Raw genomic sequence first — 26,832 nt, forward strand, 5'->3', positions numbered from 1 at the left:
ATGCTGGGAAAGAAAACTATCCAGTAGTATTCTGTAATAACCAATTTGAGTTTGAGCAAGCTGTAAGGTTCTAGTGGGGCATGATCCGGGACAGCTGCAAATATGATACACACCGTACTGTGTGTTAAGATGATTTGTGTGCTTTCATTTGAAGATACCAGCAAGTATTTACTTGGTTGAACAAAAACAAAACAAAACAAAAAAAACAGAAAAGCATATTGGTACAGTTTTGGTTTTTGTTGTTTTTGTTCTTGTTCTCCTTTTGATTTGGAGGGTTGGTTTGATCCCTAAACTTAGGAAGTAATTAAAAGTTAAATAGGAAAAAGCTCTATTCTTTGGAACTCTTCAAAACATGGACCCAGGTAAGTGCTGGCTTTCCATGATCTTACTACTCCCTTTTTTCCTCTGTAGATGGAGAACAGGATGGAGCAGCTGGAAGTATGGATGCTTCTACCCAGGGCTTATTGGAAGGAATTGAGCTAGATGGTGACACATTGGCTCCCATGGAGACCGATGAACCGTCTTCTGATTCTAAGAGCAAATCTAAAATCACACCAGCCATGGCTGCCAGAATTAAGCAGATCAAGCCATTGCTGTCAGGTCAGTAATCCTCCATTTTGTTTTTTAAAACTTGTTTTCTGAGTTCATCAGAAATTACAGTCATCAAAGAAATTAAATGGAAAAAAACATTTTTTTTGATGGAATAAGAAAAAGTAGTGGAAATGCTGTGACTCTCACTTGTACTTTGTTGAATCCCCATGTGTGACATATTCCCTAAGGGGATATAAAAGGAAAAAATTCCTTCCTGAGATAACTACCCTGGCTTTTAAAATTCCTTACCTGTTGTTCATTCTTCAGTTATTGTAAATGGCATCTCCTGGCATTCTACCGAAATGTCTCACTGAGGTACCCTTATTGCTGAGTCTACCGGATACTTTTACTTGTGTGCAGTGTGATAGTTGACCCTCTTTCCACCTCTGGAAATAACTCCTGGTTTTTTATATGATTAAGCATTCAGAATTGTCAGCAGTATCCTTTAGCTTTGATTATCCAGTAACATCGTTTCTTGTGTTTTATTAAAGTCAAATTGAGTGCTTCAAGGAGACTGCATTAGCAGGTACAAAGATATATTATTAAAGATGTGAAATGATTTGCCATCTTTTGCCACTTAGTATGATACCAGTATTTGGGGGACCTATTTTGTATATTTGTCGACATTTGCCACTTTATAGTGCTTTGAGATAGAAGGAGAAAATGAAGACCTAAATCGTAAAGTAAGGAAGGAAAAAAAAATGACCTGTGCTTTAATTTGACCTTAAATCCTTAAGAGTTTATCTTTTAGTCATGTTTGTTTTGATCTGGAAGATCTAATTATCCCAAAATAAATTAGACGATGTTTGTGTTTCTCACTTCTTATTTGACGATACTTGAGTTTTGTGACCTTTGAGCATTCTCGGGTTACTATGTGGACCCAACCTATGTTTTCCTTGTCTGTTTCTTTGCTGATCAGGCATTTTGTTTTCTTTCTTTGAAGTATCTTTGAGCTGCTTCACTTATCTGTTCATCTATGAGTAATGAAATTAAATATAAACTTAATACTTGGTGCATTTTCCTGTTGATTTAAATTCATTAGGTTTTCAGAATCTGAGTATGCCAGAACTTCCAGCCAGGTAGTACATGTATCTGTAGCTGGTTCCATAATTAAAATTACATGGAATAGAAAATGAAATGACTGTTTTATTTCTGTGTTGTATGCTTCATCTCAATAAGTCAGTTTTCAGTGTTATATTTCAGAAACATAAATGGAATACACAGGTTCTATTTATATATGGTATATTTATATAGTTTTCTATTTATTTATTTCTATGCTTGCTTTTATGTATGTATATACATATTTACATATATCGAGAAAAGAGCTAGTGAGATGACTGCATAAAGTGACTGCTGAGCTAGCAAGAGTCCCCACCAAGTTCATATTCCCCAATACCCAGATGAAAAGCCAAGTGTGACAACACATTCCTTTAATCCCAGTGCTGTCAAGCAGAGATAAGGAGAAATCTGACACTCGTTGTTCTTCTAGTCAAACCAGTCCATGAGTTCCAGATTCATAAAAAAAACCAAGGTGTGAGCAATAGAGCAAAAAATCTGGTCTCTCAGGTGTACACACATGCAAAAAAGAAGTAATAAAGGAAGACATCCAGACATTGTCCTCTTCCTCCCCATGCACATACATTGATTACTGCACATATGAGTATTATTACATACGCACCTCCCCCTTCCCAAAAAAAAGTTTAAAGGAAACAATGTATGAATATATTTTCATAAGAATGCACTGCTGGAACTTTTATGCTTTTCCTGCTAACCTTTTTCTTTTAGTTATGTATTTTATAATGTATGTCATCTTTCTGGGTCAATTGATTCAGTGGGTTTCAACCTATGAGTTGTGACCCCTTTGGGGTTGAATTGCCCTTTCATAGGGGTTGCCTATGACCACCAGAAAACAGATATTTACATTTCTTTATTTTTCTTTTTTGTTTTTTTTGAGACAGGGTTTTTTTGTGTAGCTTTAGATCCTATCCTGGAACTCACTCTGTTGACCAGGCTGGCCTCAAACTCCCAGTAATCTGCCTGCCTCTGCTTCCCGAGTGCTGGGACTAAAGGCATGCACCACCACCGCCTGGCCAAATATTTACATTTCAATTCATAATAGTAGCAAAATTACAGTTATGAAGTAGCAACAATAATTTTATGGTTGGGGATTACCACACCATGAGGAAATACAGGGTCACAGCATTAGGAAGGTTGAAAACCACTGAATTAAACATTTTTTTGCTATTTACAGTTCTGTAAGCGTTTTAAATAACTCTTTTTAGACAAGGTTTTTCTGTGTATCAGCCCTGACTGTCCTGGAACTTGCTCTGGAGACCAGGCTGGCCTTGAACTCAACAGAGATCCTCCTGCCTCTGCCTCCCCAGTGCTGGGATTAAAGGCGTACACTACCACCACCCAGCTTTTTTAAATCCTGTGAATGCATCATTTACTTATTGGTACTTAACTGCTGCCATATTGTTTCAAAAAAAGACAGTGTCGATTTATCCTTAATTTAACAGTATAATAAGTCCTTATCTTAATGCCTTTCATTTTTGTTATGTCAGTATAGTTTTATTTTCTGCTCTCAAAGGGTACATCTGTTCCTTGTGAAACTTCCTATTCAGATTATCACATGAAGAGGCAGTTCAAGACTTTCTTTACTATTGTTCAGTAGATGGCAATCATTAAAAAAAAAAGTTTTTGTGGTGAGATGGCTCTGTGGGTAAAGGCACTTTCTGTGTAAACCTGATGGCCTAAGATCTGTTACCAGAATCCATGTAAAGATAGGAGTGATCTGACTCCTCAAGGTTATCCTCTGCTCTACACATGATAATAATGTTAGAAATAATATGTATAATAATTTAAATGTGTGGGAAGCATGTATTCTGTTATGAAATCATGTGACCATTTTATAGCATTATACTGCCTTCTGGGTTCCAGCTTCTTCCAGATTAGGCCGAGCACTTGCTGAGCTCTTTGGACTCCTTGTTAAGCTTTGTGTTGGTTCTCCTGTCCGCCAAAGAAGGAGCCATCATGCTGCCAGTACTACTACTGCACCAACACCTGCTGCTAGATCAACAGCTTCAGCTCTTACTAAGCTACTCACAAAAGGCTTATCATGGCAGCCCCCACCATATACACCTACTCCCCGCTTCAGGTGAGTTCCCATTTGAGATACAGGGAGTAGAAAGTGGCAATCAAAATAATGTATGTTTGTTCCTATTCTACTTAGCACAAACTTGGAAATCTCTAGTTTTCTCTATATATGTACTCCATATGAAGTGTTTTTATTGTACCTAGTTTAGAACATGGGTTCAAAGATAAACTGCATTTCAGTGAGCTTCTAATTCTTAATTAGGTGGCAAATATTATCCTGGTGCCTAACTAATCTGTCACCTAAATGCTTTGTAAACTTTTCCCTTTGACTTTTTCACTTAATTTCCTGTTGCTTTTGTGTGTGTCTTAGAAATGGTTGGTTTTTTATGTTTTTTTTTTTCTTTTTTTAGGCTGACATTCTTCATCTGTTCAGTTGGATTCACATCTCCAATGCTGTTTGATGAGAGAAAGTATCCTTACCACCTTATGCTGCAGAAATTTCTCTGTTCTGGCGGTCACAATGCTCTTTTTGAGTAAGGATTATTTGCTTCACAGAGAATCATTTCTTACACTTTGATCTTCCCTGTGTGCCTTACCAGCTCACAGCTTTCTAAGTCATTTATCCTGTGATGATTGAATATATACAGAAAGCTATTAGTTTTATCATTTGTATGTCCTAAGAAGGAGGGAAATATAGTAATATAGTAAGAGTCTCTGCTTTGGGGCTAGATTGGTGGTTCAGTAGATAAGAATACCTGCAGCTTTTCCAGGGGACCCATGTTCTATTCCCAATTCCTATTTGGCATCTCACAACCGTGTGTAACTATAGTCCCAGGGCATCTGATTTCCCTCTTCTGGCCTCCATTGGTAACAGATGCACATGGTTACGCATAGATAAGCATATACTAACATTCATAAAATTAAAAAACAAACATGTGAACGAATGCATAAAAAATTTTCAGCTTTATCATATTTGGCTTTTCATTCTTAATACATAGTCTTTTGGGGTTTATTGGTTTTTTTTTTAATAAAATGACTTTATTTGTTACTTTGAATTCAGTAAGTTTGTTTTGTTTTACTTTGCTTGGCCAAAAGATTTTGAGATAAACTAAACCCATTTGGGTGGATGTTTTTAAGTCTTTAAAAAGTTCATAAATGGCATGTTAGAAGTAATAATAGCTTCTCCTTAGTTTAGCCTGATGTATGTAGTCTTCACACCTCATCAAGGAAGCTTTCTTTGGCAGTATACTAAGACCGTTAAAGGAAGTCACAACCAATCAAAATGCAGAGTCGTGGAGCCCAGTCCCATTGGATACATCTATAAAATAACTTTTAAGTTCAGAGAACATTGTAGAAGGAAGGGTAGGAAAGAGCCAAAGGATCAAGTCTTTACTATGAGACTGTTTCCTAGTAATATCATAAGCTGCACCTATAAAGTCTCAACAACATGACAGCCTAAACATGAGCTGAACAAGGATAACAATAATAGACATGCCAAAATGTAGGGGAAAAGCCCATGAGGACTCAACCCTATGCAGAGATCTACACAGGCAAATAAGGAATGCTGAGAGTGGGAGAAAGTATTACCTACAGAAGAACACACCAGTTGGTTATCTAATACCAAATGGTCAGCCGCCAAAATATAAGCAATATTATCTAGATTGAACAGGTTATATTTAACAACATATATGCATTTATATACTTGTACATATATTCATGTAACACAATCAAAAAGGAAGCCATGAATTTGAAAGAGAGCAAGGAGGTTACACGAGGGCATTTGGAGGGTGGAAAGGGAAGGAAGAAGTGATGTGATTATTTTAAATCTCAAAAGAAAAAGTGTAATACCAAGAGGAGAGAAAATAAGGAACTAGTACCAGTGTAGTAGTGTTTAGAATCCTTTAAAATGTAAGTTCTCCGATATGTGAAATACCAGTTAATATTCTATCCACATGCTTTGTCTTACTTGAATTTAGAACTTTCAACTGGGCTCTGTCCATGGGAGGAAAAGTTCCCGTTTCTGAGGGATTGGAACATTCAGATTTACCTGATGGTACAGGAGAATTCCTAGATGCCTGGCTTATGCTTGTAGAAAAGATGGTAAATCCCACCACAGTGCTCGAATCGCCACATTCGCTGCCTGCCAAATTGCCCGGAGGGGTTCAAAGCTTTCCACAATTCAGTGCCCTCCGCTTCCTTGTAGTAACTCAAAAAGTGAGTATTCTGCATTATAAAACCAAAGGAGAAAATGTTCTCAGGCTAACTGAATACTTGCCACTATGTTTTGTCTATAATAAAATGTGATTGTTGAAAAACAAATGAATATGAGTCTCACATAAGGTCGTTTACAAAAATACTAACCATAGAGACTGTTTCTTTTTCATGCTATAAACATGAAGTATGAGCTTCTGATTGGTACTTAGTAATTGAGGATGAATTAAATGCCTCCACTATACTTTGTTAAACCACCTCAGTGCCAGTCTAAATTTTGTTGTTGTTATTGTTGGAACTGACTCATTGTAGAAGGAGTGTCTGACTCTTTCACTTCTGGGGGTTTTGAATTGAAGGGGAAAGTCTTCAAACACTTTCAAATGACTTACAGGCAGCCTTTACTTGCATCAAGAACCTGTGGAACCGGAAACCTCTTAAGGTATATGGGGGACGAATGGCTGAGTCTATGCTGGCCATTCTGTGCCACATTCTCCGTGGAGAACCTGTGATTCGAGAGAGACTGAGCAAAGAGAAGGAAGGATCTCGAGGAGAAGAGGATGCAGGCCAAGAAGAAGGTGGCTCCCGCAGAGAACCGCAAGTCAACCAGCAACAGTTGCAACAGGTAAGAGTGCTAACCTCAGATTCCAGACCCTATGATTTGCACCTTATAGAATCTAATGCTCATAACTTTTCTTGTGTTTTATTAATTACCACGTCTAACTGTGCATGCAAGACTGACCTTAAACTTAGAATCCTGCCTCTGCCTCCCACATGCTGAGATTAATGTTAATCTGCCACCTATCTTGCTTGTACATTTTCTAAGCTTCTATACCCCTAAGTGCTTGGTTCTACTAGCCTAGAGATCTTTTTCTCAAACCATTTATTTTTTCTTCCTGAGGAAAGTTGAAGGATATGGTCCCAGTACTGTGTATAGGTAATACATTTGTATCCTCAAGCATATTAATTACATCAGGAACTTGCAAAGAATGTTTTTGGTAATCAAACTGCCTTCAGTTACCTTCTGGTTAACTTCTAATGCAAAAGATTGTTGTGGTTAAATTTATTCTCCAGTAAAAGCTTTTTCAAACTCTGAATCGCCTCTAAATCTATATCATTTTAAAATGATTACACTTTGAGACTAGAGGGGGGGAAGCTTCAAAGAATATGTTAACATTGTTTTCCTGAATTTTTTTTTTACTCTTTGTAATTTTATTTTTTATTATAGCCACCCCCTTCAACCTCCTTGCCAAGTCTCCCCAACCCATTTCCCTTCTGCCTTCATGTACCCTTCTTTATTTAGTTTTTAAAAATAAGACACTGAATCCTGTTGGTGCTATCTGTATGTAAATGGGTATATGGCCACCCACTGGAACATGGGAAACTTAATGTCAGACCCTGAATTACTGTCTTCCCTAGCAACCACAAATTATTAATGGCTCCTCAGCTAGAGGTGGGACTTTGTGAGCCCCTAACCATTCATAGTTGAATCTTCACTGGCTTTACCTTGTTCAGATAACCACAACTATTGTGAGTTCATGAGTTGCAAAGGCCATGTATGTCCAGAAAGCAGTGTTTCAAAAGAATTCTCTCCCTTCTTCCATCTTAAGTTCTTTCTGTCCTCTTCCATAATATTTCCTGAGCCTTTGGAGGGTAGGTTTAAAATGGGCTAAGCACTTATTCTCAGCATTTGGAGCAGTTAGAAGTCTCTGCATTAACTATTGCCTGCAGCAAAAAGAAACTTCTGACAAAGGCTGAGAACAGCACTTATCTATAGGCAAAAATTTTTAGAAGACAGCTTGACAACATGACTGCCCCAGCTTTTGACCAGGTATACAGTATAAGGTATAAATTACCTCCTGTAGAGCAGCTTTCAAATGCATTGAGAAAGCAGTTAGTTACCTCCATAGTAATCATGCCACCATTGCACGAGGTTTTGCTATAGTATGCCTAGATTCACAGCGGTGAAGTCTATTAATTATTTTTTCTTCCCAAGTGACCCACATAGCACTTTCTGGCACTACGAAAACTAGCCAGGAAGGAGGCATATTTCAGCTCCATTATAATTTGATTATATCTTGTCCTGAAACCAAAATGTGTTGTGTCTTTAGCAATAGGATCTTAACTACCTAGTTTATCATTGGCAACCAAGAACTAAGGTAATATCCTGTAGAGTTTGATGGGACACTGGGAAGTACTTGAATAATAACTTAGGAAGGTATCCCATGCCTGGCACTGAGATTTTCATTTAATGATTTATGTCTTCTGGAAACAGTGTTTTCTATCCATGCTGGGTCCGTGGCATTTGTCTTCCTCAAATTTTTATGTAGATTATTATTATTATTATTATTATTATTATTAAGATTCTTTTATTTTATTCAAATCTGTCTTATGTATATGCATTGCTACTTTATATTATAAAAATAAATTCTTGTTTAGAAAATTTAAGATTTTATATCTGTGTATAATTCTTTTTTGTATATAATTATACTATCATTTAGGAATTGTTCTCATTCAGGAATTGTTGAGTTAAATTTCTTTTAGTTGGATAATATAAAGCTGTGGTAGTTTCCTTATATGTAAACTCTTATGTATGTCAGTCACTTCCTGATAATTGAATTCCTGGGTCAGTTTTACAGGTACTTTTTCTGTTGTTGCAAGTTTCTATTCCAGAAAATAGATACTAATTTATACCTCTGTGTATCGATCTCAGATCTTTAACTATATTAACCATTTGCCCTGGCCTCCATTTTAAGAGAGAATGAAGTTGCATCATTATGTACCTTTAATGTTTAAATATTAGAGACCGACTAAAGATAAAGGAACATTCATGATATGGTACTGCCCTGGATTATAAATACTTAGTTCTTGTAAAGTTAGAAAAACTTAAGTTGTTCCTTGAATTTTGAAATGTATTTTTACTTATCTCTTAATGTGGTTCTAAGCTCTTACATGTTTTTAATAGCTCATGGACATGGGCTTCACAAGAGAACATGCCATGGAGGCCCTGTTGAACACCAGCACAATGGAACAAGCAACAGAATACCTTTTAACCCATCCTCCTCCAATCATAGGAGGAGTTGTTCGGGTGAGTTAACACAGAACATCTTACATTTTTATGCCCTGTTTTGGCTGCTGATAACCTTTTTTGTCTATGTCCTGTGCCAATGTTTGATGTACTAACACTTAAAAGCTTCAGAATATACTGCCGTGCTGCATTTGTTGGGCTTTGCAGAAGCTCTTCTATACTTAGTTTTCATTGTAATTTTCCCCATTGTCCCTGTAGTGGTAACCATGTAAGTAAGCCTTAGTTGGGTTTAATTGCAGAATACAACATTCTGGACTCATTCCCTTTCCTTATCAGTTGGAGTTGCCTATTTAGGTTTCTTTGTTTTGGGATGTGTATATTTTTTGGATTCTCTGTTGTCATTCTGTAGGATCTTAGCATGTCTGAAGAAGATCAGATGATGAGAGCAATTGCCATGTCTCTGGGACAGGATATTCCAATGGATCAAAGGGCAGAGTCACCTGAGGTACCTGACATTCAAAAGTATCTTCTCCCATAAATCTGTATTTTTGTGAATACTGTAATTCTTGTTCTGTGATCACTGCATAGTGTTGGGGAAAGTCAAGGGAGTACTTTTTCATTTCAACCTTTTGGTCTGTCCTTAAGCTACCTTGTATAGACCTGAATGAAGCTTTAGATGATTCAGTCTTCGTTGTCAAATAAGACTCAAAAATCTAACTGGTAGTAACTAGTAGTCCAAACTTAGCTGTGTTCCTGGATAATATTACTTAAATTTACCACTCTGGAAAGGAAACAGTCGATAGGATCTAAAAATGTGTTTTCTGGAGAATAGTACATAGGATGCTGCAGATAACAACTGATAAGGCTTTTGGGTCCTGGTAGTCTGTTTTCCCTATCTTGCATTAACCCATGTGGCCACTATTACATTCATTACCATGCCCACTTGAAAGTTTCGACTGTTTGAAAAGGTATATAGTACCTGAGTCAGATACTCATTTTTCATCCTTCACCTATGTCATATATAGCCACACTAACTTTCCTGCCTCCAGGAAGTTGCTTGCAGGAAGGAGGAAGAGGAACGTAAAGCCCGAGAAAAACAAGAAGAGGAAGAAGCTAAATGTCTGGAGAAGTTTCAAGATGCTGACCCATTGGAACAAGATGAGCTCCACACTTTCACAGATACAATGTTACCAGGCTGCTTCCATCTTCTTGATGAGCTGCCTGATACGGTATACCGTGTTTGTGATCTGATCATGACAGCTATCAAGCGTAATGGAGCAGACTATCGTGATATGATTTTGAAGCAAGTTGTCAATCAGGTAAGTTCCCAAGGAATCAAAAGATGAGGGTATTTAAAGTTGTATTCCTGTCATCTATCAAAACTACATTTCTGAAAAACCTTGCACTCTACCTGATACGTTTGTATTCTGTGTTTGAAATCTTTTGGTTGCAGTATAGCTCTACTTGGTTGTCTTCATTAATTATTTTATCCATTTCACAAAAAGTTTTCCATCAGATTCATCTAAATATGTTTCTCATCATCCTTGAGCTAAATTACATCTCATATATTAACAAAATATATATTTTTCCCTCCTGTGTAACAACTTCCTGATGGGTACTGAAAATCAAGTTTTGTTACATTTTTAGTGTTTGTTTCCTCCAATTATAAAATCAATGTGTTTTAATTGTTGAAATAGGATAAGAAACAAATGATCTCAAATCTCCATGTCAAGAAATAGCTGTATTGCATTTGTGTATTTACATATAATTTTGTATCATCGTATGTATTTAAATCATTAAGATTTTGTTTTATAAAATCTTGAAGCAGTTGGTAAATTAAAAGAGGAAGTCTGTTTGGGATAATGGAAACCTAAGCTTTTGTTTTGTTTTTTACATGAACCAGTGAGTTTTTTTGGGAGTCATTTAAAGGAATGTGTGAGTGGTTTCTTACTGGAGCAGAAATGACTCAATGACAGTTACATGACTAAAGCCCACCCTGGCGTGTATAACAGCTCGCAAAAACCTGGAATACACTGCACACTGTACTACAACAGACTAGAGAGTGTCCTTTCCAAGTGACTCAGTTAGACTGAACCTCTTCCTGTCAGTCTCACTAGTCTCTGCTACTTCTGGGCAGCTGGTCAAAGCATAAGTTTTTAATGTATAGAAACATAAACCTTAAGGAAAACTAGGTAACAGGGTCTTTTACTAAAATGTATGCTTACCTAAGTAGAGAAGAGCAGAGATACTCATTTTAACGCATTAAACATTTTGCAAATTATAACCTGGCTAATAATATTCTAGCATTTTAGTAGTTTGGCTTTGATTTTACAATAATTTCAGAGGAGATATAGTAAAGATTGAAAGAATCATTTAGGCTACTGCACCATTTTTTTTAAATATTCATTTTCCTTTGATTAGTGTTCTGTAATGCAATTTAAGGATAACTGGTTTAGCAAGATGGTTCAGTTTAAAAGACACTTAACCTCCAAGCCTGATGACCTAAGTACAGCACCAAAAACCCACATGGTTGAAGGAGAGAACCATTCTTACAAGTTTTCTTTGGGCATGTACACACAAATAAATGCAAATTTAAAAGTTGTATAGAATAATTGTTAATGATTATACCTTCTGATTAATTACCTATTATAAGTAGGTCGATATTTCTATTCTTCAGCAAATATGTTGTGGGTGGCGGGAGTATATTTAAAGTTTTTGAATATTTGCACAGACCCTGCGTTACTCTGTAGTTACATGACTTGTCAATTTTTTTTTAATTTAGGTGTGGGAAGCTGCTGATGTACTGATCAATGCTGCTCTTCCTCTAACAACAAGTGACACAAAAACCGTGTCAGAGTGGATCAGTCAGATGGCCACACTGCCACAGGCCTCCAATTTGGCTACTAGAATCTTGCTTTTAACACTACTTTTTGAGGTAAAATATATATTTTTTGGCCTCACAATTCATTTATTTAAGAATTAGCACTTTACAATACATTGAATTGAGAAGTACACAGCATGATCCCTGTATTTCATGTGAGTCCACAATTTCCCTATAGGCTAAAACGTGTATAATGAAGTGCAAAATAGAAGGTTCTGGGTTTGGAAAGTTTATGTGCATCATTTCTGAATAATGCAAGAAGAGCTTCTTAGAACAAGGATTATGTGAAAAGATGATAGATGTGGTCGTTGTCTATATCTGGCTTCTACACACACATACTCAGTTGCAAACATACATAAGGGTATCAGATGTCACTTTCGAAGGGCATTTAAATGACAATCACAGTAATTGTGGAATCTGTGGAATTCTAACTAGCTACTGCAAATATAGCAAACTATGAAAATTGGATTTTGTTGGATTTAAGGTATTTTGAATCCGACTCTTTCCTTACCCTATCAATTAGCAGGCTATCAATTAGCAGGTCATTCAGGCAAAGGAGTAGTTTGGACAAGATATGTTATTGTTCTTAACAATATAAAAACCAGAAGGCAGTTGATCTTGGAGAAGTGGTTCTTCATTTGTATAATAGTAAAACCTCAATTTACCAGAATAAACCCCTTTACAGTAATTTTGATGAATCTAATATTTATGTCAGGCTATCTGGAAACTTTCCTGTAAAATAAGAGTTAAAGTTTTCATAATGCTTTGAAAATAGATACTTATGAAAAAGGTTTTGAAGAATCAGATGTTTATATACCTCAGTAACATTATAATATAAAGTCAAGTCTGTCATGGGGGGCCCCTTAAAAAGAATTATAGGTGTTTTCCTTCTAGTCCTTTTCATTTAAACAACTAAGATGATATTATGATTGTTTTCTCCTATCACATACCCTTGATTCTGTTAGTTTTTTTTGTTTTGTTTTGTTTTGTTTGTCTAAATAGCCACCTATTGAACAATCACTTACATTGGTTTTCTGTTAAACGCAACACTTAAGTGGAACCCTCATTGTGTTAGTTTCCTTGAAATATAAAGCTTCTCTGTAAATCAAAAACCTTAACAATTTAAATGTCATTAAGACTACACAGCCACTAAATGGTGGTTGTGGCGCATGACTTTAATCCTAGCTCTTAGGAGGCAAAGGCAAGCAGATTTCTGAGTTGGAGGTTAGCCTGGGTTTATAGAGCAAATTACAGGAAAGCCGGGGGCTACAGGAGAAACCCTGTCTCAAAAAACAAAATAAAACAACTGCATAGCCTAAGTGATTTCCCCTAATTATATAAGAACCCACTTCCATATGAAACACATTAATATGCCTGATGCTCTGTTTTTAGATACCTTATACTTTTTATTGAAAGTCATTACAATGACCTTAAAGGTAAACATAACTTCCTCTTATCTCAAGAAGAAACCAAACTGTAGAGAACCGAAGTAACTCATTTGAAATCAAATATTTCATAAGTGATAAGAAATAGAATTTGTGTTTTAAATTAGTTGTGTAAATCTTAACCTCTTTATGATTGTGTCTTTTAAAATCAGGAGTTGAAGCTACCTTGTGCCTGGGTGGTTGAATCAAGTGGCATCCTCAATGTCCTAATCAAGCTCTTAGAAGTGGTTCAGCCCTGCCTTCAGGCTGCGAAAGAGCAAAAGGAGGTTCAGACCCCAAAGTGAGTGGCCCTTTATTCTGGTTTCACTTCTGTTCTCCTGGGATTTGGCCCTAGAGTTTAGCACCTGAATCACTTTTCTGAAGCATATATGAAGTAAATCATGAGGGTTTTATGGTTAGACAATTCAGATATTTTTTCAATTTATGCATGTTTCTGTCTTGACCTAAATAATTTTTTTTAAGGTGGATCACTCCAGTGTTGCTCCTTATTGATTTTTATGAAAAGACAGCCATCTCATCAAAGAGAAGAGGCCAAATGACAAAGGTGTGTGAAGTACGATGTCTGTGTTTTAACATGATGCTTTCATTTCTTGAGGCAAGAGTAGATCAGAAGATAGGAGTGGAGAAGTGAAAAAAAAATGTAAAATGATTTCTCCAAAATACAACTCTTGCAGGATTGCATTAGTTGGGTCTCGTTTTTAAAATGGAGAGTTCAAATTATTTATTTTGATAAGGCCTCAAGGTCATCTTACTCAAGGAATCAATGTTATAGAAGTATGCTCTTTGACTTCTTGAAAATTTTTATTTTTTTTGTTTGTTTGTTTTTGGTTTTTGGTTTCTTCGAGACAGGGTTTCTCTGTGTGGTTTTAGTTCCTGTCCTGTGTAGACCAGGCTGGCCTCGAACTCAAAAAGATCCGCCTGTCTCTACCTCCCAAGTGCTGAGATTAAAGGCGTGTGCCACCACTGCCCGGCAAAAAACTTGATTTTCTAACAGTCCCTCTAGAAATACTTTCCTAACGCCAAGATTGTAGTACTCCATAATATCTCAGTAATTTAACAGTAGAATTTGTTCATTGTATTTCTCATGATCATGCTCCTTGTTTAGAAAACTGTTGGAAACACGTGGATGATGTCAAGACAGGGAAATTGTTAGGTTTTTGGTCCTGAAAGATAACCAAGCAATGAAAAACACTTATATATAAAACCCTCATAGAACTTTATTAAATGTCCAATAGTACACCTTTTTCCTACATTAGTTTTGAGCAATGTATCCTGATGACTGCTGATTGTCTTGACAGAAAATAAAGCTTACAGGAAATATAAAGAATCTATGCATTTGCATTTTATTTAGTACCTACAGTCCAACAGCAACAACTGGCGCTGGTTTGATGACCGCTCTGGACGTTGGTGTAGTTACAGTGCTAGCAACAACAGCACTATTGATTCTGCCTGGAAATCTGGAGAAACAAGTGTAAGATTCACTGCAGGCCGACGAAGATACACTGTCCAGTTCACTACAATGGTACAGGTACATGCTCAACTAACAGTGTAAACTTTATTGAGGAGGGGGTATTGTACTTAATGCATTCTGCTTTGTTTTTTTCTGAATCAGGAGTCTGTTCATGTTAAGGAGTAGGATGTCTACTTCTAAATCCAGTTTTAAATTTTTAGGGGAACTGAGTCTTTTTAATAATCATAGGCTAAGCCATAGATCTGTGGTAATTTGATACTGTTCTTCCTTGAAGTGAGTTTTTTATGTTCAGGCATAGATTAGAGAGTTGTTGTTAAGGAAGGATGTCTGCTCTAATGGAAATTTCAGAATTCCTTATAGTTCCATATGTGTACTGTTCTAGATACCTTCAGCTTTAATCTTTGTATGTTATATAGATGGGGTTAATTGCCAGAGTTCCTTTCTATTCCAGCATCTTGTCTGAAAGGACTCCCCACCCTCCTTTTTATGTAGAGATTTTTATTTTGTCTGTTTGAAATCCTAGGTTAATGAAGAAACAGGGAACCGACGCCCTGTGATGCTAACTCTTCTCAGGGTACCCCGACTGAATAAAAACTCAAAAAGTAGCAATGGACAGGAACTAGAGAAGACACTGGAAGAAAGCAAAGAAATGGATATCAAACGTAAAGAAAATAAAGGCAATGGTATGGCCTTAGTATTTCAGGTCTTTTTTGTTTTCCTTCAAATGGTGTTTTTTTGATAGATATAGCCCAAGTGAGTCTTAAATTCACAATCCTCCTACTTTGGTCACCCAAATAGTTGGGATTATAGTTTCACACTTCTGTACACTGCATTAATTTTGATATCTTTTTTCAAAGATTTATTTTTAACCGTGTGTGAGAGAATGGGCACCTTTGGAGGCCAGAAGATGGCATTAGACCCCCCTTTAAGCTGTGCTTAGACCATTGTAAGATGCCCCACATTGGCACTGGGAACCAAACACAGGTCTTCTGCCAGAGTAGTACACGATCCTAAATTAACCACTGAGTCATATCTCCAACCTCCTTATTTTGAGTATTTTGAAAAGTTTTGTGTAAAGATAGTATGCCTTTATATGGCTTTAGATCTAGCCAGTTTTGTGGCACAGGGTTTCCTTTTCAAGGAACAGTAAGAGGTATATGGTCTTCTCTGCTTACCTTCAAACCTGGTCCTATAATTTGGTGTGTTTTTCAGACCAAGTGATAGCTGGTTGCTTTAGAAGGAGAGGTGTGGGATGAAATGTCTAACTGTATACAACCTCTCCCCACCCCCCATTTTTAGATATCCCCTTGGCCCTAGAGAGTACAAACACTGAAAAAGAGGCAAGCCTAGAAGAAACAAAAATTGGGGAGATCCTAATCCAGGGCCTGACGGAAGATATGGTGACTGTTCTAATCCGAGCCTGTGTGAGCATGCTGGGAGTTCCTGTGGACCCAGACACATTGCATGCCACCCTTCGCCTCTGCCTGAGGCTCACCCGGGACCACAAATATGCCATGATGTTTGCAGAGCTGAAGAGTACACGAATGATCTTGAATTTGACCCAGAGCTCAGGCTTCAATGGCTTTACCCCCCTAGTCACCCTTCTCTTAAGACACATCATTGAGGATCCTTGCACTCTTCGTCATACTATGGAAAAGGTCAGTATTTCTGGTGTCAGATGCTGATCTTTACTTCCTGTCTTTGTTATAGATTTTTTTTTTAATGTTCCTGATTTTACAGTGAGGCACTGTGATGGGCATTTAATAATTACTTACTATAAAAATCAGAAAATAAAGCCGGGCGGTGGTGGTGCACGCCTTTAATCCCAGCACTCGGGAGGCAGAGCCAGGCAGATCTCTGTGAGTTCAAGGCCAGCCTGGTCTATAGCACGAGATCCAGGACAACAAGCACCAAAAGTACACCGAGAAACCCTGCCTCGAAAACCAAGTAAAGCAAACCTCCATACTCTTGCAGAATCCTCAATCTCTCTACTTATCGCCATCGTTCCTGTCTTGAAACATTGTTTTGTTTCACACGTAAATTAGCATTGCCATATCCATTTTTGTGCCTGGCTTTGTTCGTGTTATTAAAATTAGGAGGATTCCTGGAAATCAGAATGTGCATTTTTCACTTGATTATCAGAAAAGTGGTAACAGTTTGTACTTACATGTGTTTAGTTTTTTTTTTCCTTCATTTGATTTGGTTTTTCCTTACGTGTACAAGATCAGGAGACTTAGAACTGTGTAAGGTAGCATATTTGAGCTCAATGAAGAAGAACCAATGACATAAAGACAGAGTTTGGACTAAAAACAAATTCTTGAATGTTTAAAATGCTAAGATTGTGTATAGACCAATCTTGGATGAAGGGAATCTTTAAAAAAAAAAAAAGTTAAATACTAGTTGAAGCAGGTAATAGGGAGCAAAGGAAGATCAGTGGCAGTAACTTACCAAGTTGGCAAAATATAGTGTGCAGTTACAAGTTGTGAAGAACCTGGTATACTCTTATTTTCAGTAGGATTGGAAATTGGTCCATCCACATTATAGGGTACTTTCATACTGTGGATTAAGATAACCTTTTCATTTAGAAATTATTTTTAAAAACTTTATTTTCAACCAGACGTGGTGGTGCACGTCTTTAATCCCAGCTCTCTGGTGCATCTCTGTAAGTTCAAGGCCAACCTAGTCTACAGAGCGAGTTCCACGAGCTGGTGTTACCGTCAGTTCTAACCTGTCCAATTTTGGTGCTAGAAACCAAATTCAGTGTCTCTACAAGAGCAGTACACTCTTTAACTGTTGAGCTGTCTTTCTAGTACTTCATATACAAATTTTGTAGCTAAGAATTTGACACAATTTTTCAAAACATGTAGACAAAATATTTTGAATTGTTTATAATATCAAGAAACTATGTCTAATATCAAACAGTAGGCAGCTGTACAGATTATAAATTATGCTTTTACATTAAGTTTTGTATTTTAAAATAAAAATTATAATTAGCTAGATAAATCATACCTCTTTAAGGGTTAAAATATACTAGACTAGATAGCATGGCTAGTTTGGTAAAATGCATTAAACACCAGAAGATGGTATTTTTGTGAACCTTTTTATCATAAAGGAAACTATCCATAAAATTTGATAGCTAATGTAACTATCATCTCAAACTTACGATTAACTAAAGGAAATGTTTTCTTTTGTTCCTAAGTGCATGTCTATTACATATTTTGAACCATTATAGCTTAATATTGCAATATTTGGGGGAGACTAGAGCTGATAGTTAAATGTGGACGCTATATTGCATCTGTGATCAGATACACTTTCTATTTAATAGTCATATAAGAATCAATAGTTGAGATCTGTTATAATTTGTGAGACACATTTAAATTATAAAGGGGCTTAAAAACCAATTGTATCTTTCAAATATCTGGAGCTGTCATCTAATGTTTCAAGACAAAGCTTAGTTAACATTTTAATCTTTAACAACACTTTGTTTACAATTACATTTTTAGAAACTTAAATGGGCAATGCTTTTTACTAGGTTGTTCGCTCAGCAGCTACAAGTGGAGCTGGAAGTACTACCTCTGGTGTTGTATCTGGCAGCCTCGGCTCCCGGGAGATCAACTACATTCTTCGAGTCCTGGGGCCAGCTGCCTGCCGCAATCCAGACATATTCACAGAAGTAGCCAATTGCTGTATCCGCATTGCTCTTCCAGCCCCTCGAGGCTCAGGAACTGGTCAGTTTCGTTTGCTGTTATTCTTAGAGATCCTGAAGTCTGGCCTTTTCTTTCTTTCTTTCCTTCCTTCCTTCCTTCCTTCCTTCCTTCCTTCCTTCCTTCCTTCCTTCCTTCCTTCTTTCTTTCTTTCTTTCTTTCTTTCTTTCTTTCTTTCTTTCTTTCTTTCTTTCTAAGAGATCTATAATTTGAAAATTCTCTTTAGGTAGAGATTGAGACATTGGTTGATAATTTGGGTCAGTAAATTCTGTAGGTAATTCTCAGTAACTTCTCTAGGACTTGCCACAGTTACCAGGGACTCATTCACTATAGTCTTTGACTACGAAGAGTTTGTCTTGATGTGGCAATAGAATTTACCTATAGTTGATGGTTTACATAGAATGCGCTGATTGAAGAACAAGTATTTATGTGGCTCATGGGATGCAATGACAAGCTTGCAGTGCTACCTGTATTCTTGCCAAAAAGATAATATCCGTTTTTTATTATGAGGAAATAATTAGATTAGTATCATTTGTGGAATGTTTTACAGGACAGCTGGCCTAAATTCATGATAAATATTAATATGAAAGGAAAAATACAAGTGTCTCTTCAGAAGAAACTAGTGAGATAATGACCACTACCACTTAGGCTGAGTTCTGGATCCATTTCTTAGAGATTTGGGGAAATATAATAGGTGAACTTCCTCAAAAGTTCATGTAGACATTTAAATGTTTGTGAGATCGCTTTATTGAAGTACAGCTGAACTAAGTTTCAAAACAAAATTTCTCTATAGTTTATAAAAAGCTTTTTTTAGTATAAGATTTGAACCTATTTTTAAAATATTCTTATTTTTTAAGCTCTTGCATGTTATACAATCCTTGTTCTGGATACTTCTTTGTCAGTAATGGGGTTTAGGTGCTGGTGCACTATTGTCTAATTTTTCTGTTTGATTTTGGCCTAGCTTCAGATGATGAATTTGAGAATCTTAGAATTAAAGGCCCTAATGCTGTACAGCTGGTAAAGACAACACCTTTGAAGCCTTCATCTCTGCCTGTCATTCCTGATACTATTAAGGAAGTTATCTATGATATGCTGAATGCTTTGGCCGCCTACCATGCTCCAGAGGAAGGTATGTGTCTAGCCAACTTTTGGAACCAGGGTTCTGAAGGATATGTTATCTTGCCTGGGTTATTTCAACTACCACATGCCTTAGTAAGTACTATGTCCAGAGTCCTAGAATCAAAAAGTGATTATTACAGGAATGACATGGCTCAGAAGTTAAGAGCACTTGTCATTCTTATAGAGGACCTGAATTCAGTTTTCAACATCCACATCAGCCAACTCATAACCACTTGTGACTCAGGCTTTACCCTTTTCTTGGCTCTGTAGTCACTTGCACACATACGCACACATACATAAAATAAATCTCTTTTTTTGTTGTTGTTTCTTGTTTCTGTTTTTTGAGACAGGGTTTCTCTGTGTAGTCCTGGCTATCCTGGAATTCACACTGTGGACCAGGCTGGTCTTGAACTCACAGATCCACCTGCTTCTGCCTCTTTTAAAAAACAATTATGACACTGGGGAGGGGGTGACACATGTCTTTAATCCCAGTACCAGGGATGCAGAGGCAGTTTAAGGCAGCCTGGTCTACAGAATGAGTTTCAGGACAGCCAGGGATACACAGAGAAACCCTGTGTTAAAAAACAAAAACAAAACTTCAACAAAATGCTAAGTAATACACATCTCTGAAGAAGCTAATTACCATAAAATATGACTGGTCCAAGAGTAATTCTGTGAGTCCTTAAGGTAAGGTGCATAAATCTGTTCTGATACGAATCTTGAATGATACTGATGAAGATACTACCAAATGTCTGTTGTATGCAAATATATATCATACAGAGAGGGGTGCACAAAGATTCCAAAAGAAATAGTAACAAATTTGTGAACAAATACCAAGAATTTTGTCATATTTTCATACTCAAAAACAAAATGTCTTTATAGCTATATCATATCAAAGAGCTAAGGGTATTATTGTGACATGGCTTCTTCACTTTCAGACCACTCAATCCACCTTTGCATGTGAGTGATTAGAAAAGCATGTTTGAATTCTTGGAACCCAAAGTTGTATTCCAGTCATGCTTTTTGGTTTTATAAATAAATAAATGTCATAATTAGTGAAATAAGCAGTGATAGAAATAACTGCAGAGAAATATGAGACTTTTGGTGCTTTTCATCCATATACTATTCTGATCCTTTCAGAGTTAATTTGCTTTTCCTCCTATCATAGTGTCATTACCTCATCTCCTAGTTTACTGTCCACACAGTGATTTAGCTCAAGCTGTAATAGATGGGCTTGGTTGCTGGCCTCCCATTGTACAAGCCTTTCACACTAAATGTGTTTGTTTTGGGCTCAATATTGACAGTTGAAGAATATGAGAAGACTAATAAATTGCTTTGGTCATAAAACTAGTTAATGTTAGAATAACAACCATGCACTATAAGTGGGATAGTCGTGTATCACTTAATGACAGGCATATGTTCTGAGAAATGCATTAACTGATGTTGGGTAAGCAGTAAAGTGCATTTGCGCAAAGCTTTGTGGTCTAACATGCTGCACACCTAGGTTATTTTGTATATACCATTATAGATATAATTGTTTGTTCTACAGTATAATTACTACACTGGTGCAGAACCAATAACATTGCACTAATATTGCACAATTAAAGGACCATATTTTAGTTTATGTATTTGTTTATATTTTTTCTAGCAGACAAATCTGATCCTAAACCTGGAGGAATGACCCAAGAGGTTGGCCAGCTCCTGCAAGACATGGGTGATGATGTATACCAGCAGTACCGGTCACTTACTCGTCAGAGCAGTGACTTTGATACACAGTCAGGTTTTTCCTTAAATGTAAGTCAACTTCAGCTGTCTTCTGTATTTCTTCTCTTTCCATTGCCCCCATTTTCTCGGTATCTAGGATTATCCAAAAGTATGTATTTTGTCAGAATGATAGGCCCACACCTTTAATTAATCCCAGCACTCAGGAGACAAACACAAGTTTTTCTGAGTTCATAGCCACCCAGGACTATATATAATATGACCCTGTTTGGATAAAAGTATTAATTTTAACATTTAAATTATCTATTTCCTAAAAATAAAGCAAAAATTAGGATATCTCTGACATTTTACTTTTCTTTGGGTTGGAAATGTGTCTCATTTTCCTATTTACTTGACTATCTTAGTCACTGTGAGAGCTTCCCATAGATTATAGAGAGAATGTGGTTGAAAGGTCAACCAAAAAGAATCTGTAGCAGTCTCAGCCATTGTTTTCAAAAGGAATTTTAACCCTTGTGGACTGTTTATAGAATTGATGACAGCTCACATGTATTTGTCTTCCAGAGTCAGGTCTTTGCTGCTGATGGTGCCCCTGCTGAGACTTCCACAACTGGAACCTCCCAAGGAGAGGGTAACAATTTTCCTTTTTCCCTTTCGTACTATCTGTTAGGAAGATAAAGAAACTGGTTGTCTCAGGCCTAGAAAAGAATAATAGGTGTCATTGTTATATTTACTTGTCTAGGTAATTTTTTCCAAGGCTGAGCCCAATGTTCTGTAGATACAGGCTGCTAAAGTTCATAGAACTGTAATCTTCATTAACTTGTTAATGGTTGTTGCTATAGTGATATCCTTCAGTTGTACTGTTTGTACCAGCCCATATTCCTTTTGGTAGACTTCAGGCTTATAGAGTGTTAGTGCTAGTGATATTATAGCCATATGCTTTTTGTGGTTGATTCCTTTAATAAAAAGCTTTAAAATAAAAGTAGGAGTACTTTGGTTAATAGTCATTCCTAGAGATTAAAATGAGAGAAAGTAAGGGCTGGATAGATGGCTCAGTGGTTAAGAACCATCTTAACTTCAGAGGATCTTAGTTCAGTTCTTAACAGCCGCACATGAGGCAGCGTACAGCCACCTGTAACTCCACTTTTCAGAGATCTGACACCTGGCTGCCTCAATTACTTGCACACACGCAATGTGTATATGCCCCCACACCCATACATACAATTAAAAATAATAAAAATCTTTTTCTTAATCAGTCAAATAATGGCTAATTTGGGGATCTGTTCTTGCAGAAGACCCAAATTCTGTTCCCAACACCATGTCAGGTAGCTCACAGCTTTAGATGTCTGCACTAGTGCACATATCCATATAAAATTAAAAATAATAAATAAAATAATGGCTAATTCATTTTAATGACCTTACTTCCCAAATAGAGTATGGCTAATGGCATATTAGTCAAAGAACATGTCTGTTCCTTTGCTATGTGGCAGACTGTATTGGGTACCTATAGTTAAAGAATTTTGTCTTAATGAGGCAGACCACGACAATTACAAGATCACCGATAGAATGTACACATACTTCCATGAGATAAAGTGGGCACATAATATTTCCACGTATCTAGATGACACAGGAGATCAACATTTGAATTGAATTACATAAGTGTGTGCTAGACAAATATGTGGGAAGAAAAAAATTAAAGAAGATAAGATATTTAGAGAATTACTACTAATACACTATTTCTAGAGCATAAAATTGCATAAGCATCAGGAAGTTATGGTTTGCATCAATGGTTGGTCCAAGCCTCTCCTATGTTTTATTCATGTTCATCTTTCTCATTCAACTACAGTGGTAATCAGATTGTTTGACATGTATAAGTGGCCTAAAATGGAGGAAATACTGTCTTCTTTCTACCTGTGGCTTGACTCTTTTTAATGTTTTGCAAGTGAAATTGAACCAAGTGTTCGGCTTTCTCTCAGGAGCTTCAACTCCAGAGGAGACTCGAGAAGGGAAGAAAGATAAAGAAGGGGACCGGACCTCTGAGGAAGGCAAGCAGAAAGGCAAGGGCAGCAAACCTTTAATGCCTACCTCTACTATCCTTCGTCTTCTGGCAGAGTTGGTGAGGTCCTATGTTGGAATTGCTACTCTGATTGCAAACTACAGCTATACCGTGGGCCAGTCTGAGCTGATCAAAGAGGTAATATTTCTAGTTTTTCCTTTTAGTGTTATACTTTGATCATTTGGGTACCTCTTAGAGTCTGTTGGAAACTCATGAATGCCAAGTATTCACTTAATGTTGAAAGAAAAGCTAGGCTGTTCACCGTGATGTGAAGCAGTTGATGAAATTTTTTGTATCTTGTTTTGCTTAACAAATTTTGAGATTCATTGTGTGTGTGTGTGTGTGTGTGTGTGTGTGTGTGTGTGTGTGTGTTTAGCGTTTTGTCTCATGGTTGTGCTTTCTATTGTATGTATGTGCCATAAGCTTTTGGTCTGTTAATAGACATTTGAATCATTTTTCTTTTTGGAGCTATCACTGTAGTGCTGCTGTGAACATTCTTAGTCATGTCTTGGTAAACATACAGATGCATAGCTCTTGGGTGATAGATTGCCTAAGAGTGTTACTGCTGAACTCTAGTGCATGAATTTGTATAGCTTTAAAAGATGGTGTCTGAAGTTTGCTGGGGGTTGATTGGTCTGAGTGTATATTACCAGAATTGTATAAAAGTTTTGATTGTTTCATGTTATGCCGTCATATTAGTCATTCCAGTAGGTTTGTTAGTGGTTTTGTGGATAGGATTTGCAATTCCTTGTTGACCACATTTTCATGTTTATTGGATATTTGGGATGTATCTGTTAAAGGTGATAGGTTGCTTGCTTGCTTGCTTGCTTGCTTGCTTGCTTTAGTTGGTTAGTTGGTTGTTTGGTTGGTTGGTTGGTTGGTGGTTCAAACTGGCCTTAAATTCTTGGGCTCAATCATCCTGTCCTCAGCCAGCTTCTGGAATAGCTGGAACTACACTTGACTGCCAGTAATTCTTGGCTTCAAGTTTTTCATTAGATTCTTTTTATATATGTAAACCCTTTTTGACATATATGCATTCAATATGTTATTCATATGTTACACTCTCAATTTACTGAATAAGACATCAAGCTATAAATGTATTGAATATCTTGCCTATTAAATATCCAAACATTTTACAGGTATGGCTAGGTGTTTTACAAATACTATTGATAATCCTGGCCTCCACATCAGAGTTAGTGGTGGTGGTGGTGGTAGTAGTAGTAGTATCATCTCTTCAGAGTAGGAGAAAAGGCTGAGAGCTACAAGAAGTAAAGGCACACTGTATGGGGACAGAGGTAAAATTGAAACCCTTGTCTTTGATTTCAAGCTAAGTGGTCATACTGCTTTCCTAAACTGCAAATTTTTTCTCAGATTGTGCCAATAATAATGATATATATGCCATTGCTTAGATTCAAAAATAATTTTAATTTTGTATTTCATTGGAGTTAAATTTTTTTTATTAGTTCTACGCTCACTTTGTCCAGTTTTCCAGGCTCCAGAATTCGAAAGTATGTACTACTTAACAGATATAAATTTGACATAAAATTGATTATTTAAAGTGTGAGTTGAGTGACATTTAGTACATTTGCAGTGTTGTGCAGTCATGACTTCTTACTTCCAAAATCTGCCTGAATAATAAAACCTTTTTTCCCCAAAAAGTCAGTGTAGAACTTAGAGAAAAAGAAGAGTCTGTCTCAACTTCCTTTGTTGTTGGACCTTTTTGCTATTTTTTAAATAATCGTGCATTAAAGTTTTTTTTTATTTTTATGTATCTCTGACTACGTTCTCTGTCTCTATTCAGCTCTTGCCAGTTTCCAGCACAGGGACTCAGGCACATTGCAAGTGTCAGAAAGGATTGTGTAGCACTCTAAAATGGATATTTGAATCCTTCACCCTTGATCTTGATACAAGTTACTTTTCTTTAGGTCCCAGATTACCCACTTAACAGCTGGACAAAATGCTTGATTTGCTTAGTTTATATTGACTTGCTGTAAGCAGTTCCATTAAAATCACTCAAAATTTTAAGAATCCAGTATAGTTAGCTCTCATCTGGAATCTCAGTATGCTTGAAAGTAGAGACAAGAGGATTCCAAGTTTCGGGCTAGCCTAGACTATATGAGACCCAATCTCAAAATTTTTGCTAGTATTAAACAATATCAAATATTGCTGAGTATAGTGGCACACATCTTTAATCCCAGCACTAGGGACAGTTAGTGGCCATAATGCTGGCAAATTCCAGGCTAGTCAGGGCTACACTGTATGAGGCTGTGTCTCAAAAATAAAAAAAATAGAAAGCAAGTAACTACTTCCATGGCGGTCTGTATTGTGTAGTGAGAAATAGATGCGATATAGAAGCTATATAAAGCTTCTCAAAGATTTCTAATTGGTTCACTACTTACCCAGCTTGTATCTTGGATGACTTGAAAGAATAACTGTTTGTCTAACTTGCTGTTATACGAATAATGTGGCTTAATTGTACTTGTGAGTAAATGTCACAATTAATGACTTTTCAGGACTGCAGTGTGCTAGCTTTTGTCCTGGACCACCTCCTCCCACACACCCAGAATGCAGAAGACAAGGACACACCTGCCCTGGCCCGTCTATTCCTTGCAAGTCTGGCTGCTGCGGGGAGTGGCACAGATGCTCAGGTGGCCCTAGTGAATGAAGTAAAAGCAGCCCTGGGAAGGGCACTTGCTATGGCTGAGAGTACAGAGAAACATGCCAGGTAAAGCCCGTGCCTGGCTTAATGCTGATAAGCAAGAGCATCTCTTACTCCATGGTCCAAGGGGTTCCTTGCACTTGACCAAGAGTTCTAGTCATACCAACAATGTACATAAAATCTCTTTCCCCACAGTAAACTAATGATTATATTTGGAGGAAGGAGATACACAACTTAAGAAAAAACAAAGTAATGTTTTCACTATATTTCTTTACACACAAAATTGAGCAGGTTTTTTTTAATCATTTCTGTAGTAAACATAATACTAATGAGGTCAAATATCTACCTCTGTAGATATTTCCAGAAGAAAATGCAAAGAGCATATAAAAGGGTTATCAAAGGCAAGTTAGTAAAGATATCATTAAAATATGGGCTATATTCACTTGACAGAGGTATCAAACTTCTCTCCCAGACTTCAGGCAGTGATGTGTATCATCAGTACCATCATGGAGTCCTGCCCCTCCACCTCCAGCTTCTACAGTAGTGCCACAGCCAAGACTCAGCATAATGGCATGAACAACATCATTCGACTGTTCCTGAAGAAGGGACTAGTCAATGACCTGGCTAGAGTTCCTCACAGCCTAGACCTGTCCAGGTAAAGTAATGCCCTGTCCAAGATGTTTGGTGAAGCAGCTTCTCTTAAAAGAAAACTTTAGATATAGGTGAAAGTTCTGATGTGCTTACTAAATGGATAGATCTTAATTGTTTTAATGTTATTCTTGATACTGCCTACAAACCCAGCAGTCTTATTTCCACCTTCCAAATGCTAAGATTGTATGTATACACACATGATGC

At 37.0% G+C, this 26,832-nt stretch overlaps 1 protein-coding gene across 7 annotated transcripts in view; it reads left to right on the forward strand.

Moving 5' to 3' along the window:
- The window catches only part of Huwe1 (HECT, UBA and WWE domain containing E3 ubiquitin protein ligase 1), a 101,895-nt gene that overhangs the window by 41,369 nt on the left and 33,694 nt on the right, over positions 1–26,832 (forward strand). For 5 of the 7 annotated variants that reach the window (XM_059251248.1, XM_059251252.1, XM_059251253.1 and 2 more), the window contains exons 24-44: positions 412–600; positions 3,532–3,748; positions 4,098–4,220; positions 5,664–5,901; positions 6,290–6,520; positions 8,861–8,983; positions 9,333–9,428; positions 9,973–10,242; positions 11,706–11,858; positions 13,402–13,529; positions 13,712–13,793; positions 14,601–14,777; positions 15,244–15,403; positions 16,020–16,378; positions 18,253–18,448; positions 19,386–19,553; positions 21,192–21,337; positions 21,827–21,893; positions 23,239–23,456; positions 25,832–26,043; positions 26,450–26,632. In XM_059251248.1, the coding sequence (XP_059107231.1) occupies positions 412–600; positions 3,532–3,748; positions 4,098–4,220; positions 5,664–5,901; positions 6,290–6,520; positions 8,861–8,983; positions 9,333–9,428; positions 9,973–10,242; positions 11,706–11,858; positions 13,402–13,529; positions 13,712–13,793; positions 14,601–14,777; positions 15,244–15,403; positions 16,020–16,378; positions 18,253–18,448; positions 19,386–19,553; positions 21,192–21,337; positions 21,827–21,893; positions 23,239–23,456; positions 25,832–26,043; positions 26,450–26,632 (3,736 nt within the window). The remainder of the gene's footprint in view (positions 1–411; positions 601–3,531; positions 3,749–4,097; positions 4,221–5,663; positions 5,902–6,289; positions 6,521–8,860; positions 8,984–9,332; positions 9,429–9,972; positions 10,243–11,705; positions 11,859–13,401; positions 13,530–13,711; positions 13,794–14,600; positions 14,778–15,243; positions 15,404–16,019; positions 16,379–18,252; positions 18,449–19,385; positions 19,554–21,191; positions 21,338–21,826; positions 21,894–23,238; positions 23,457–25,831; positions 26,044–26,449; positions 26,633–26,832) is intronic. The other 2 variants (XM_059251249.1, XM_059251250.1) reach the window with 2 other exon arrangements.

This window comes from Peromyscus eremicus, chromosome X (genome assembly GCF_949786415.1).
Source record: "Peromyscus eremicus chromosome X, PerEre_H2_v1, whole genome shotgun sequence".
Classification (NCBI taxonomy): domain Eukaryota; kingdom Metazoa; phylum Chordata; class Mammalia; order Rodentia; family Cricetidae; genus Peromyscus; species Peromyscus eremicus.